The 14620-nt window shown below is 47.0% G+C and overlaps 1 protein-coding gene across 1 annotated transcript in view; it reads right to left on the bottom strand.

The window, feature by feature from the left end:
- Window positions 1-14620, bottom strand: part of LAG3 (lymphocyte activating 3) — a 55184-nt gene that overhangs the window by 11396 nt on the left and 29168 nt on the right. The window contains exons 4-6 of the mRNA XM_069650650.1: window positions 10939-11196; window positions 9294-9614; window positions 5678-5968 (exon numbers count right to left, since the gene is read on the bottom strand). Coding sequence (XP_069506751.1) covers window positions 5678-5968; window positions 9294-9614; window positions 10939-11196 — 870 coding nt within the window. The remainder of the gene's footprint in view (window positions 1-5677; window positions 5969-9293; window positions 9615-10938; window positions 11197-14620) is intronic.

Consider the following 14620-nt stretch of genomic DNA (forward strand, 5'->3'; position numbering starts at 1 on the left):
TCCAGGACAACCGAAATTATGTCCAGTCAGATGCTTAGCAGCATATGAGGATATGACAAGGGAAGTAAGACCCCCAGGAGTGTCACAATTATTGATAGCAATTTGTAAACCATTTAAAGCCATTACACCATCTACCATAGCTAGATGGCTTAGATGGGTGATGGTACAAGCGGGCATTGATATAGAGAAATATGGGGCCCATTCAACTAGAGGAGCAATGGCTACCAAAGCCTTTAACATAGGAGCCAGAGTAGAGGATATTATGAGGTCTGCAGATTGGTCTAATGAATGGACTTTTAAAACTTTCTATTTCAAACCTATGGAAAGTGCGACATCGTTAGTGGTGAGTAAGCTTTGAACAAGCATAATCTGAGGCTCCGGTCTTGACATAGAATTCAGATTTTCAACACATTAGTTCCAGAAAGTCATAATTCTATTAAAGACACGGAGGCGAAGGATCATCCCACCCTATCAATCGTAAGAATGCAATGTATTATAAAATACTGAAATGTTGATAATTTTATTATGATTAATGAAACAATGCATGATGATTACAATATGAGGTAATGCGGTAAATGCACAAGAAGAGAAGTTATTTACTGTGTAGTTTAATTTACGATTGTCCCACCCTTTTTTCGGTTTATAGTCACCTCTTTTAATTTTATGATTCTATAGGGATGGCGACAGACAACAAGCAATCCGGGAATTGAACTAGGATTGGAATGGAACGGACGGAATTTCAAAAATGCACTGGACGCAACCTCGAATGGACAAAGAAAGAGGAAGAATGGAAAGAGGACAGGGGGTTTTAAGCATTAAGGACTTGTTGATTGGTTTAGAGACATTCCATGGTCAGTTTGGGGACCAATAGAAACGAACTCCAAAGACTCTAAAAATATGGTTAAGGTAGTTTTTAATAGTTTTGTGTTACATGTTCATTGGTGATTTTCTTTGCTGCTGATCAGTAAAGTTGTAGAGGAAGCATAATCCTTCGCCTCTGTGTCTTTAATAGAATTATGACGTTCTGGAACGAATGTGTTGAAAATCTGAATTTTTCCATGGTGGCGTAACGACACATTGTCAATCATTTGTATGGCGGAAAGGAGGGGCGGAAGGCAACTTGTGTTTATGCCGTTCCAGACCTCATAGGGATCCACTGTACACGCTCCCTGCCATGCAAGCATGGACGGGAAGCATGTACAATGTAAATTAATCCCTCCGCGGCGTGCAAGCATTTCAGTGTGGGTTTCATTTCATTTTGTGGCAAGCGACGTTCACAAACAAAAGTAAACGCTGCTTACTCACTTTGCACTGTGGAGTGCAACTGTGAAGGGCAAAAGGCAGAGTATGTGCTTGTATGTTACTTTTTGCCCTTTACATTTGCTCCCTGCAGTGCAACTGATGAAAATTTGGCAGCGGGGAGCCGTTTACGTTACAGTGTAAATGTAACAGCTTCACTCTGTCATATTAAGTATCGATCGAAAATGAGCCCCCAAGTGTTTTCATTTTCATGCATTTTATGGATTTGTCCTGTAATGCTGCCGGCTTCTTCCAGGAACAGTGGGTTCACTACACTGGGCCTCATTATGAGTTTGCCGGTACAGTAACAATGTTGTTACCGAAACGGCAAACTATGAGTTCTGCTCGCGGGTGCCGTTTCGCTCGCCAGGTCTGACCTGGCGGGCGGACCGGCACCCGTAAGCAGACCATGTCGGATGCACTGGCACCATTGAGGAATGGGACTCAAATGGGAATGGGGAGTCATTTTTTATGGCGCCCAGGAATGGGCAATTAGCAGGACCGGTGGGCCATAATGCCCCTGAATTTGCCCATTCCCGGGTGCCGGAAAAAAAATGATTCTGGTTTTACCAGCACGGTTACCGCCAGTCTCATAATGAGGCTCATTGTCTCCATCAGCAACAAGAAGAAAACTTGACTTGATGTCTTGCTCTGCTTGTGTCAGCAAGCAGGAGCTTCACAGATATACAGGCATTAAGGCGTGGGCAGTTAAGGTAACTGCAGGCAGATGGGTAGGCATGCTTTCATGCCTTCTCCAGCCTCACATCCCAGGTGTTTGTATTTATTTAACACGAAAGGTGCATAGCCAAGAAGCAGTGTGTGAAGGGAAAATTGATGGGTAAAGCACCCAAGGATAGGTGCTTTAGAAACCTGTACATAATCATGACATATTAGTACATTGGGCTACATTGGTGGGGAAGGAGTTGAAATAAGGAAATGGGGACAGAACAGGCAGCCTTTAAAAACATCTTACACAAATATAACGATATGCACTCTACTGGTGACAGGGGTTTGGGATCATTTGAATGTGGTTATAGCACTTAGGCCTCTTGGGCCGGCTCCTGGGAGAGAAGGCATTTTGAAAAAGGAATTTTGTCAAAGGCTTAATTTCTGGGTGTATGAGGTTCCAGTGATGGAGAGCCAGGAGGGTGAAGGAGTTAAGCCAGGAGGCAGCACCTGCTTGATAGGGAATACGTAGGCTAAGGAGAGCTTGGAAACAGAGAATGCAAGGGGGTGAGCAGCAAGACAGAGATTCAGGCAGGTAGGGAGGTAGCCAGCCCATGGGATGGACTGAAGACCAGGGTAAAGAATTTGAATAGGAGGTGATGTTCTACGGATCGCCGCCTGACATGAACGCTGCGCAGCGTTGCCTCGGAAACGATACCAAATGACATGGAGGATGATCCTTCTATTTTCTCTCAACTAAACTCTGGTCCTGCATGCCCAAAGGCCTGCACAGAGACACAAACTGCCAAATCTGCAGAACACAGCCAGAACCTAGTCCGAACTTACATGCACTTGTGGCGTTCTGGAACCCCGGGAACCCTCCTGATGGATCCGGTGAGCATGCATGAAGCCCACATGCGTACCATTAACAAAGAACTATTTGAAGAACGGACTAATTCGAGCCAGACTCTGCAACCTAAATAAGATCGAACAAATACCTCCAATCTATCCCCCTCATCCTCTCTGAAGATGTGCACAATGCCCTTGCGCCCGTAAGGGGGCCAATGCTCTCTACCTCTCGCTCGTGTGGCACCTCTTCTTCCCTGACAAACCATCTCTCGCCCTAAAATCGTCTACATACACATACCCCTGCACGCAGTCACCAAGGGCCTATCAGCGTCCACATCGACATTATTTCAGCTAAGCTCAGCTCTCTAGTTTGTAGCACGCCCCTACGCGGCTGACTCGGAGTACTGTAAGCTTAACCAAATCTTGGGCTCGCCTCTCCGGATAAACACATCCTAAAGTAGCACCGCCAAACCCATCAGAGCAGGTGGCACTCAGAATTCGGGTACCTGTGGCCTGCACCCATGAACACCTCGGGTCCCGCATCAGACACTCCCTCTTTCCAACTGACTACCAACTCTTCCCAGTGGTCGAAGTGGGCGGGAGCGGTTGGGAGCGGTGCGCCTCTACTTTTTATTTTTTTAAGTTTTACTCTTCCTGTACTTTTATTTGAAAAGGAAACCGTTCTGGAATGGTTTAGTTTTAAAAGAAAGTGTAGGAAGAGGTTGAAACTTGCACCTCAATGCACTGCACTCAACATTCACTTAAACAGCAGGTGTGTTTGTTTTGGGGGTTTGGATGTGCATGGGAGGGTGCGTGGTGATGGGGTTGGTGCAGAGCGGGGGCAGGCCAGCAATAGTTCCTCTACTTATTTTCGTACACTTCGACCACTGCCCCTTCCACTGTTTACAGGGCCACAAATGGCGAGACCATCCTCATGGCAGATGGGTGCATTTTACGTTATTGTGTTGGGAGGGTGAGGCGACAGTGTGGGGGGGAGTTTACAGATGTGCTGGAGGAGAAGTCTAGCGGCTGTAGCGGTGGAGGGGAATTGCTAAAGATGAAATTCAGCTTTAGGTTGCCCTCAATGAGATCCTCAGATTTCAAGCCCTGGTGCAGTGAGTAAAGGGGTCAGTGGAAAAGCATGTAGGAGAGGGGGGGAAGTGTTGTGGCAATGGAGGCCAGTAAAAAAACAGTGTAGAGGAGTTGAGCAATATGCACCACAGCACCATTCAATGGCATAGGCGATAGTTAATAATAAGTGACGTGAGAGTATAGCACAGAGGCGAAGAAGAGGAATGGGGAAAAGATTTGTGCATCATCAACAAATAAATAATATGAGAAACCAAAGGCCGGACATATGTTTAGAGAGAGAAGAAGGGGTAGTGTATGACGACGAGAGCACTTCAAGACTCCTCTGCATTTTCACTGCACTGGAGAGCCTCTGGCCAAGATCGGTCCATCCGGGACCCCACCGACTTTCATCAGAATACATTTAATGCAGCGCGGGATTCTGGTGCTTCTCACTCAGCGGGTTCCTGAACCATTCCACCATCCTGTTTCCCTCCCCAGGGCTCATGTAGGAATCTTCAGTGATGAACAGTGTTGCAAGATCCACTGAAGTCAGAGCACCTCATGCAATCCATTTCCTGGGACATGCAGTAAACAAAACTCTTATATGTGTTTGGCGTGACTTTGCCCCATTTGAAAGCACAAACCCATTGAGCCTATTAACCATGGGTTGATTTTCTGTAAGGACCGGATTTGGAAAGACTCTGAGATACTTATTCAAGACCTTCTGCTGTAGCATCAAGCATCAACTTCTACTCGCATTGCTATATCTTTCATGCCTTTCTTTCAAAGTTCTACAATCCACGCTTCTATCATATTTTATTAGAACCCATGTGCAAGATATGTAAAGGATTACTGTAAGTTAGTATGTCAGTGACAAGACGACACAATATCAGTGAGGGGTTAGATGCAATCAACGTGTAAAATGAGCTTCAAAAACATTTTCTTCGTGTTCACTGTTAGCTCAGCTGCACTGGTGAAGAGCTGCCAGGGCAACTGTAACCTAATATGTAGGTCTGCCGGGACCAAATTCGATTCCACTTGCATAAGACTCACTCTCTGGGGTGTTGCTAGGTCTGGAAAAGATCCGGGGCTACACTAATGTCGGGATTGTTGGGACTCATGGCTAGCTAGCCTTTTGGTTGTAGACCCTGAGATTCTATCCGGGGCTACAACCAAAAGACCCAGGGCTATAGCCCCCTAACCCCCCCTAGCAACGCCTCTGCTCACTCCTTTGGGTGAAGCCAAGTTTGTGATTATGTGACTCTGCTGTGATGAGGTCATTTTCACGCAGTGCAAGCCTTAAGGATTGCGAGATATCCAAGGTTTTGGTCTTGAGGCTACTTAACAGATTTCCAACCAAGGTACTGAAAATCCCAGCGCACCCTAACAAGATGCAAAAGCAAATGACTGAAAATCCTAAGGCACTGTATGTCATACAGATGTAAAGACAGATGACTGATGCTCTCGAGATGTAAAGACAAATGGCTGAAAATCCCAAGGCACCATCATGCTATACATATATGAAGACAGATGACTGAAAATCCCAAGGCACCCGTATGTCATACAGATGTAAAGACAGATGACTGATGCTCTAGAGATGTAAAGACAGATGGCTGAAAATCGTGAAGACAGATGACTGAAAACCCTCATGCTGTAGAGATGCAAAAGCAGAGGTGACCTGAGAGGGATTTGAGAGATTATGTCTGAACCCATGGCCAGCTTTATCTGACGCACAGTAGACACTGCCAGGACAGTGGAAAGTGTAGGCACAGGTTGGACACTCAGCACTTACCTGTGATTTCTAGCGCATATGTCGCCTTTGCAATCATCTTGTTCCGAGCATAGATAGTGCAGACCCAGGTGCCTGCATCCTCATGTGACACTGGAGTGAGCTCAAGTGTTTGTCCATTGAGCTGTCTCCTCATCAGCTCTCGCTCACTATGGCCAGCCTTGCTTTCTTCACGCTTGACGTTAGAGGCACTCAGAGTCCAATTGTACTGTTCAGCCCCAGTGACTTCACTCAGAATGCAGTTTAGCCGTACCACAGTGCCCTCCCGAGTCAGTCCTGGGGTCTCTGGGAGGACTGGGGAGAAAAGGAAGGGGACATTAAGAATCAGAGGAACTACTCCACTCCTTCCACTCACATCCTTCAACTCACACTGAGACCATCATCCTCTCCCTGAACCCCATCATATCATGAGCCCGCTCTGTTCTATCTCTGTCTCGCTTCACCAGCACATTCTTGTTCTCAAATCATGTTGTTTTATACCAAATGACATAGGGGAGGAAGGATAGCTCAGAGGCAACGTGTTTGTCTTGGAAGCAAGACAACGCAGCGCAACACATTTTCGAATCCCGATCCCGCACTTAGAAACATTGGAAAAGAACAATTATAACTTTAACTTATAGAACGGGGTGAGTTGACACCTACCAACAAGGCTTGTCACCTCACCCAGTACGTAAACTCCTGAGAACCCTGGAGTTTGATTCTCTGACAAACCATGTGCCAGACGGCAGGCTATAATTTAATTCAAAACTAAAACTGTGCGCAGGGGACCGGACATCCCAACCAAAACTCCAAACCTTCTGAAAACATATAACTTATAGAACTCTCTCTCTCTTACATGTTGACTCCCTCTCTTTCTTAGACTCTACCATCTTACTCTTTTGCTCGGTAACCTGCCACCTTGCTAGAATTTTAGATCCTGTCCCACCTCTGCCACTGCCTCACTACCAACCAATTATGTACTTGCCTGCCACCAATAACCCCACACCTCCCACTTCCGCCACCACTTCACTCCGTGGCCCCTTGCCCCTATTTGCCAACAATTTATCATCTGCCTCCTGTATGACGTTTTTCATCACTTTACTTCTTCCTCCAGCCTGGCCTCACTGTCACTACCTTGTCTCCCACCTCAACTGTGCCATCCCTAACTCCTACCCAATTGCTACCATTGCCTTATCATCCAGCATCCTATCCCACTCCTGCCACCAGTGCACACGCTTACCCCCTTCCCTCCAACCTCGTTTAGATTCTATAGCACCACCACTTTCCCCAGGCCACTGCCCCATTAAAGAAACAAAAGATGGAGCTGCGTTTTTTAACCCTTTATTTTGATATCCATGGTCTTCCTGCACTGGAAGCAAGTCTTACACAAAAGGATCACGACTCACACACTGGGACCAAGTCTCACTTACAGGGAGCGAGCCTCACTGACAGCAAGACGCATCCACTGACAGTGAATTTCATTTACGTGGAGCAAATCTCACTCAGTGGATCCTTATTTTTTCGGACGCATGCCTATTTGTATTTTTTGTTATTGTGTTTGCTTTAGGCGGAACATTGTGCTTCAAATAGATACACAGTATAAAAAGTTTAGCGGTGGGAGGAGCTGTCCCATTGCTGGGTGAACCAGTGAAGCAGTGGACAGTACATGGACCTGATGACAGAGCGCGTTGTTTAAATGGAATGGCACAAACAAGACAAAAGCTACTTATGTACAGTAAGTAATAAGCCATTTACAAAACATACACAAGCGAAATACATAATAATAGCAAATGGGGTTTGGGTTGGGAAAGCTCATTTTGACAGAGGTGAAGTGATGCCTGTGCACACTACTGGAGCTCCTTTAATAAATAGGAGGAGCATTTTAAAGGAGGTCTTAAACTCTGCCAGTGGCTGGATACACATCAATGGGTAGGGATTTCCAGTGGTGGAGAGCCAGCAGGGTGAAAGACCGCACGTAGAGGGGGCTGCACAAGTTGGACGTGGGTGGTGCGGTTGTGGACTGCGAGAATGCAAGAGTGGGAGATAGAATCATCCAGATGAAGCAGGCAGGTCTATCCCAGGGATAGACTTCAAGTCCAGATCCCGGGAATTTAAAAAGGGACTGATTTTGCCTAGAGAGCCGCTCTTTTTGGAGGCGGTGTACGGAGCTGGAAGTGGATTGTGGGATTAGTAGAGGGTGCAGGGAGAAAAGTAAGAGTACTTTATTGAGAGGGGCAGATGAATAGAGGGTGAGCCCCACTTGGAGGTTCAAGCCGTGAGGAAGTCTAGAGTAGAGATGGCAGGCTTATTAGGGTGATGGGTGAGGTGGGAGCACATTTTACACATGGCAGCCATAGCGGCAGATGGAATAAACTGTTGGTGTTTGAGGTTGCTCTCAAGGAGGACTTCCACATCAAGAGCCTCAGTAAATGAAGAGAGGAGATTAGGGAAAAGGAAAGATGGGTGCTCAGAGGGTGCGTGGGCTTGGAGGAGAGGGGAAAGATCCCTTCCCCCTCAGGGGAGTTGTGCATCAGGAGCCCAGCATTATATACGGATATATTATAGCCACACAATGTGATGGGTGGAAGGTTTTAATCTTAACCACTGGTTTATATTCCATCTGAGCCATTTCATAAGGGGTCCAGCCATATGCAAATCAGTCTGCTACAGCCACCAATGGGAGCAGTCCATGTCCCTGCTGCATGGTGACACAAGTAATCCCAGACCGGACCGTGGCTCACCCTATCCCTACTACAGACCCCGTTCTTTCAGCCTGTCCCTTCTTCTCAGATTGTGCCTCTCTCATGGCGTCTGCCTGCTTCCCGTTCCTTAGGATGCCCATAGACGGATTCTTTTGCCCCAAGTACCTTCCCATTATACGCCTTTCATCCTTCTCTCTTCTGCATGTCTTCCCACTAAGCCCACTCTTCTCTCAGCCCTAACCTGACATTACAAGCCTTCCTCCCCTTCGTGACCTCTCCATCAGGCTGTCCCCGCAAGCTTGCAACTCAAGTCTGCCCACCTTCTCAGCCTTTCTTCCACCTCAGACAGTGTGTCAATCTACCTCGCTCAGCTGGCACCCCCCTCTAAACTGCCCCTACCAACTATTCAATTCTCCAAGTGGAACCTCCCCCAACTTCCTCAGTCCGCCATGTTGCCTCAGCACCAGCCTATTCAACTCATGTGCCTTGGGATCAGCTCACTTGCCACACAGAAGTGTGACCTCAATCCGCGCACCTCCATAAAGTGCAGAACACGAGTAACACACTGCTTTACATGTCACATCCCAGCCTCCCTTCTGGGACATGGCCAACCACTGCTCCTCTGTATTCCCTGCCTCCTTCGGAACTTTAGCAGCATGAATTGAGGGAGCAGATGAGGCCCTGGCACTGATTCACAGAAGCCAGCTCAGAGGAGGTTGGGAATGGGTAGAACTGACTGCAGCAGACAGTGAGGATGGGGTTGCCCACCCCAGGGCTCCTGCAATGCTAAGCACATGCTGCACCCCACCTAGTGGGAAATCCAGGTTTGCCTGGTGCCATTTCATAACCCTTCCTGTATCCCACTTCTACCACCAGGTCTTGCTTTCGCCTACTTATTGCGACCGATCCCTTAATCCTGCCCTCACCTACATACTCACCCTTTGCCACCACCAGCCTGATGTGCTTGATGAATGACCTTCCTTGCGAGGTGAGACCACAAGTGTAGTGGCCGGCATCCGTCTCCCACACCGTAGAGATTGACAGAGAGTAGTCCAGCTTCTGATTGACTGGCATGGAGATCCGTCCGTGCTCCTCACTTTCTGACAATAGGATGGTCCTGGTGATCCCCAAGGTTGTAGTCTGAGTCCAGCACACGCTGATGTCCCCACGAGGGCTGTGCTTCAGGATACAGGGGAGCTTCACATCAGATGCCTCCGTGGCATAAATGGTAAGAAGGTCAGAGCCAGCTTCCAGAATGCCTGAGGAACACAGACAGTGGGATGGACAGACATTGGTGACCTGGTACAAGAAATACAACCCTAAAATCAGTTCAGAAAATGGGCCATGACAGGTGTTCCTGTCTTGCAGGAGCCCTGCCCTGTTTCAGACTCCAGGTCTAGAACAGGACACTCACAGATACGTTCTGAAGACGAGTTATTGCATTCACGAGCAACCCACTTTTCAAGCATGCAACTTTTGGAAGACTGGGGGACTGAATATAGAAACAGTCAAACCCTCACACACTTGTTGCAGCTGTCCAAACTGGTATATACCCTACAATTTACAGAATTTGTTTTGTTAGGGTGAGTATTGTGACCAATCCAAACCGCAGAGTCCAACTTCCATTATTCGCTCAAAAGGGTTTCTTACTGAATCACTATAAGACTTGTTTCAAATTTAAAATCGTGGGCATTGCTATGTTCCTATAATGCTCTTTGCTATTATGCAAATCGCCCAGATTGGGTTCTATGAAGAGCTACTGTGTTGCGTGACGTAGCCTGGAGCCATGCCCCTGGGTTCCGCCCCCTCCTCCCTATGTCTCTGCCCCTCCAAGGAGGAGTGCTTCCACCAGTACATTTTTTCAATTTCCAGCACTGCCTAAAATTAGCAGCGTGCTGGCAGCTGTGTGTACAGTGATGACACACAGTGTTCGAAGGTTTTCCCTCCAGCCGCTCTGGCAAAGAACACAGGCCTCACTTATTGCAACAGGAAGCCCTCCATTTCTTTCTTCGCTAGAAAGACGAAATGCGTGATGGCATGGAGGAATACATGGGGCGTTGATAATACGCGGGCTTCAGTGTGGCTTCACAGTGAACACAGACAACTACTCATTTTTGGGTTTTGGGATGTATTTGTGAAAGTTTCATATTGTGCCACTTATATAGCTATATCTATAGCTATGTGTAAATATTGGTTCCTAGTGATTGCATCGAACCCCCGTTTTTTTACCCCTTAAAACCCATTATAGTAAAAAAAAAACTTTCGCTACAACAAAAATTGTTTTTTCGATGCATTTTTTCCAAAACTTTTGCATTCGATACTATGTATTCGATGCAATGCCTGGATACTGTAAATATACACACGCAAACACACAAGCACACATCCACGCCTACATACACACACACATATATGTATACATCTAAATAAATATATATAAAGAGTGAAAGAGAGAGAGAGAGGGGGAAGAGGGAGACAAAGGGAGACAAAGGGAGAAAGGAAAAAAGTGAGTGCGTGTGTGTGAGAGAGGGGTCATGAGAGGGGTAGAACGAGAAGGAGTGTAGACACTGTGGGGTTCTACGTTACCTTGCACTTTCAGGTGGTACCCAGCCTGGGGGCGGCTTCCATCCTGATATCTGTGCTCACACCTCCACTCTCCCTCGTCCGCCTCTGAAACCGATTGCAGACGCAACGCCCGCCAGCCAGCCTGGTACTTCTGGGAGCAGGATCTCAGTTTTCCATCCTGATACCAGCACACCTCAACGGGAGGCGCGGGGTCTGTACTGGCGCAGGACAGAATGGCCGAGACCCCTGGAGGGAGCAGGTCAGAAGGAGTTGCTGTCACTGTGGATGAGAGAAAACATCAGCTTAGGTCTGAGGGAACATTGGAGAAGCTCCAGGCAGAACAGTAACGAGCCCTTGTTCACTCAAAATCCAGTGCTCTCCTCTTCCCTCCTACCTGTTTCTATCTCTCCTTTTCTTTCTCCCACCCCCCCCCCCTACACCTCCCTTCCAGTTTCTTTCACACCCCCCTTCACTCTCTCGTTCCCGATCGCCATTAGGAAATAGCCCATGATTTGGCTATTAATTGCTTACTCCTTGGATGGGCTTGTTCATAAGGCTGTTTGCATGAGGGTAAGGTCTGAGGGTTCTGTCTCTAGAAACTCACATGGCAATTAAGTTAACTGGAAGCAATCCTGCACCCCGCTCCCTTCCCCCTTTCTGTCATTCAGATAATGGTACATCATTTAGGATGCAAAACTGAGTGGGCAGAAAGACGAAGGCCATTTTTTCCAAGTGAAGTAGCAACATAGAAGGCTTCATGGAGAGTCTGACAGAACAATGCATGGCAAACGCCACGTATATTATGGTGGGTTTAAAAGAGCACCAACACGTCTACATGAAATGTGAGAATTGAATAGGCCTTTTCAGCTCACAAGTCACACATGCCACAGCGCCACCCAGTAGCCATCCCTGGAAGTTCACTTCCATTTCAGAGCCACTGAGCAATGCATTTTGGGTATTCAAATTAGCACAAAAGAATGTTGCTCCAGAAAGCAATCTTTGTCTTACATATATATGGCGTTATCGCCAAGATTGACTGCTCTCAAGGATGCAGCCAACCACATTAGGGATTATCAGTGTGGTAAAAATCGGACCTCCTTGTGGTGAACAAGGCCTTGAGAGATACGTGTTGATAAGAGTTTTATTTCCATGCTCTGGTATCACTTCCCTCTGCAAGCTTGGACTCTATTTCCCTATTAGTAATATTATGACAGAGAAAAGGGAATTAATGCACAGACATCCAAGCCAGCCTGAGCCTCTTATTAGCCATCCACTTCAAACCAAAAAAGTGGCATCTGGAATTCTCTGCAGAAGTGACCAAACTGCATCTTCCACCGTTGAGTCTCGAAACTTCTTCACTCCAATGAACACAAGCCCTGTGGACCATGGGAATACCGCTGGTGGTATTCCGGGCAGACTGTCTGCCAAAAGTCAGCCTTTTTTTATCTCCCCTGCACAGATGCAGGTAAAAGTTCCAAAGTGGCACCAAACTTTTGGAAAAACGTTTAACAGTGTACACGGGAAGCGCAGGCGCTTACCTTCAAAACACTCAAAAGTTTGCAGACTGGGCCATTGTGAAAGGATGAGAAGGTGGGTAACTCTAATGCCCCCTCCAACCACCTTACGCATATGATGCATAAAATGTTCAGAACGGGCTTGCCTTGCAATAAAGAAATGTACTAGCAGTAGTGGTATCACCCACTTCCCCACACTTGCAGTAATGGTATCAACCACTTCCCCACACTTGCAGTAATGGTATCAACCACTTCCCCACACTTGCAGTAATGGTATCAACCACTATCGTCAACCACTTCCCCACACTTGCAGTAATGGTATCAATCACTATCGTCAACCACTTCCCCACACTTGCAGTAATGGTATCAACCACTTCCCCACACTTGCAGTAATGGTATCAACCACTATCGTCAACCACTTCCCCACACTTGCAGTAATGGTATCAATCACTATCGTCAACCACTTCCCCACACTTGCAGTAATGGTATCAACCACTACCGCACACTATCAGTAATGTATCAACCACTACCCCACACTAGAAATAGTGGTATCACCAACTACCATACACTAGCAATAGTGGTATCAACCACTACCCCACACTAGCAGTAATGGTATCAACCACTACCTGACACTAGCGATAGTGGTATCATCCACTACGATACGCTACCCATTTCCACTGTCACATTGAAGGTGGAAATGACGAAGGAAATGTTTTTTAAAAATTCATTCCAATGTTAATATGGGAGTTGGTATTTCTGAAAAAACATCAGAAATGTCATCACAACCAGTGGTGAACTCTGAATGGGGCAAAAGTTCAGAAATACAGCTAGTACTTCCTTCGGGGATGTTTAATTACAAACATCTGCCCAACTCATAATGAGGCCCTTGGTTTCTTTAACTCGTGCTGTGAAAAAAAACAGTAGCTGTCCTCGGTAAAATCGGCCAAGACAGCCTGGGTTCTTCTAAAGAGGGACTTTCATTATGTACAGCCATAGATATGACACTGCTTGCCTGTGGTGGTCACCCTGATCAGAACACGGGTGTGGGCAATAACAGAGCGCCGTCTGGGCGTGTGCTGTCAAGAGCGCACGTTGCTGCAAACAGCAAGCCGTGTCCCCCTGGCCTGCCACATTCAAGTGTTTGTTAGGGGTAATTGGGGCTCGATGGGAGATGCATAGTGAATATATTTGCCCTGACGGAGGGCGTTTGAATTGTGTTCGCTCTGGTAACAGCAATAACTAAAAATAAAAGTTGCTATTCACTGCAAACACCAAATATTCTGATGAAAGCAAATTTTCCTGTTCGCGCGTGCGCGTGCGTGCGTGCGTGTGTGCGTGCGTGCGTGCGTGCGTGTGTGTATTGGAAACTGGTCAGCACATCATTGCCAGTTCAATGTGTGTCTAGATAGCCGATAGGTCTACGTTTTTTTGTAATACATTCTTTTTAATTGTTTTACAACAACACGGAAGGGCGTACCCCATCATTCCAACATGCAATCAAGCAGGATGAGTGCCTACATACAACAGGCATGTGGGCCGGGTCAATGGAGAGTGTATACATTCAGTCATATAGGTGCACCGTTCTTGGTGGGAAGAGACAGGGAGGGGGAGAGAGGTGGAGCTCAAGGGGGGCGGCCACAGGCTCACAGGCTCACAGGCCATAGCTTGTGTCCGGGGGTTACTCAAGGCTTCCCTGATCATGCACTACCGGTCCATTTACCCCACACCTTCAGAACCATACCAGGGCTACCTCTAGCGCAGTAGCACGCCCACATACCACAGCTCTTATTCGTGTGTTTATATTATTCAAGTTAATATGCTACATGCATGCAGAGTAGGTTCAGGCCACTTACCTGTTCACATTGTGCCCAGTTAGCACATTACAACATATAAACTTGACAGTTCATGGCCGCTTTCCATTACTTCATGGTCCATATATCCTTGCAGCTTGATGTGTCTTATTTTCACTGCACCAATGTAGCACATCGTTGCCAGTTCCCATGACTGGTTAGCACAGCATTTCAATCTTTCCTTGTGCAAGGTAGCCTATCGCCGCCTGCCTATGACTGCCCTCCCAGAGCAACGTTCCTATTTTGGGGCATGTGCTGGAAAGAGGAAAGCCAGTGTCCCCACCATGTTCTGGGGCCTTGAAGGGCAGCAAAGACATCTTTGAATGAACACCACATTGA

The sequence above is a fragment of the Ambystoma mexicanum genome, chromosome 3p (genome assembly GCF_040938575.1).
Source record: "Ambystoma mexicanum isolate Mex_15411 chromosome 3p, UKY_AmexF1_1, whole genome shotgun sequence".
NCBI lineage: Eukaryota > Metazoa > Chordata > Amphibia > Caudata > Ambystomatidae > Ambystoma > Ambystoma mexicanum.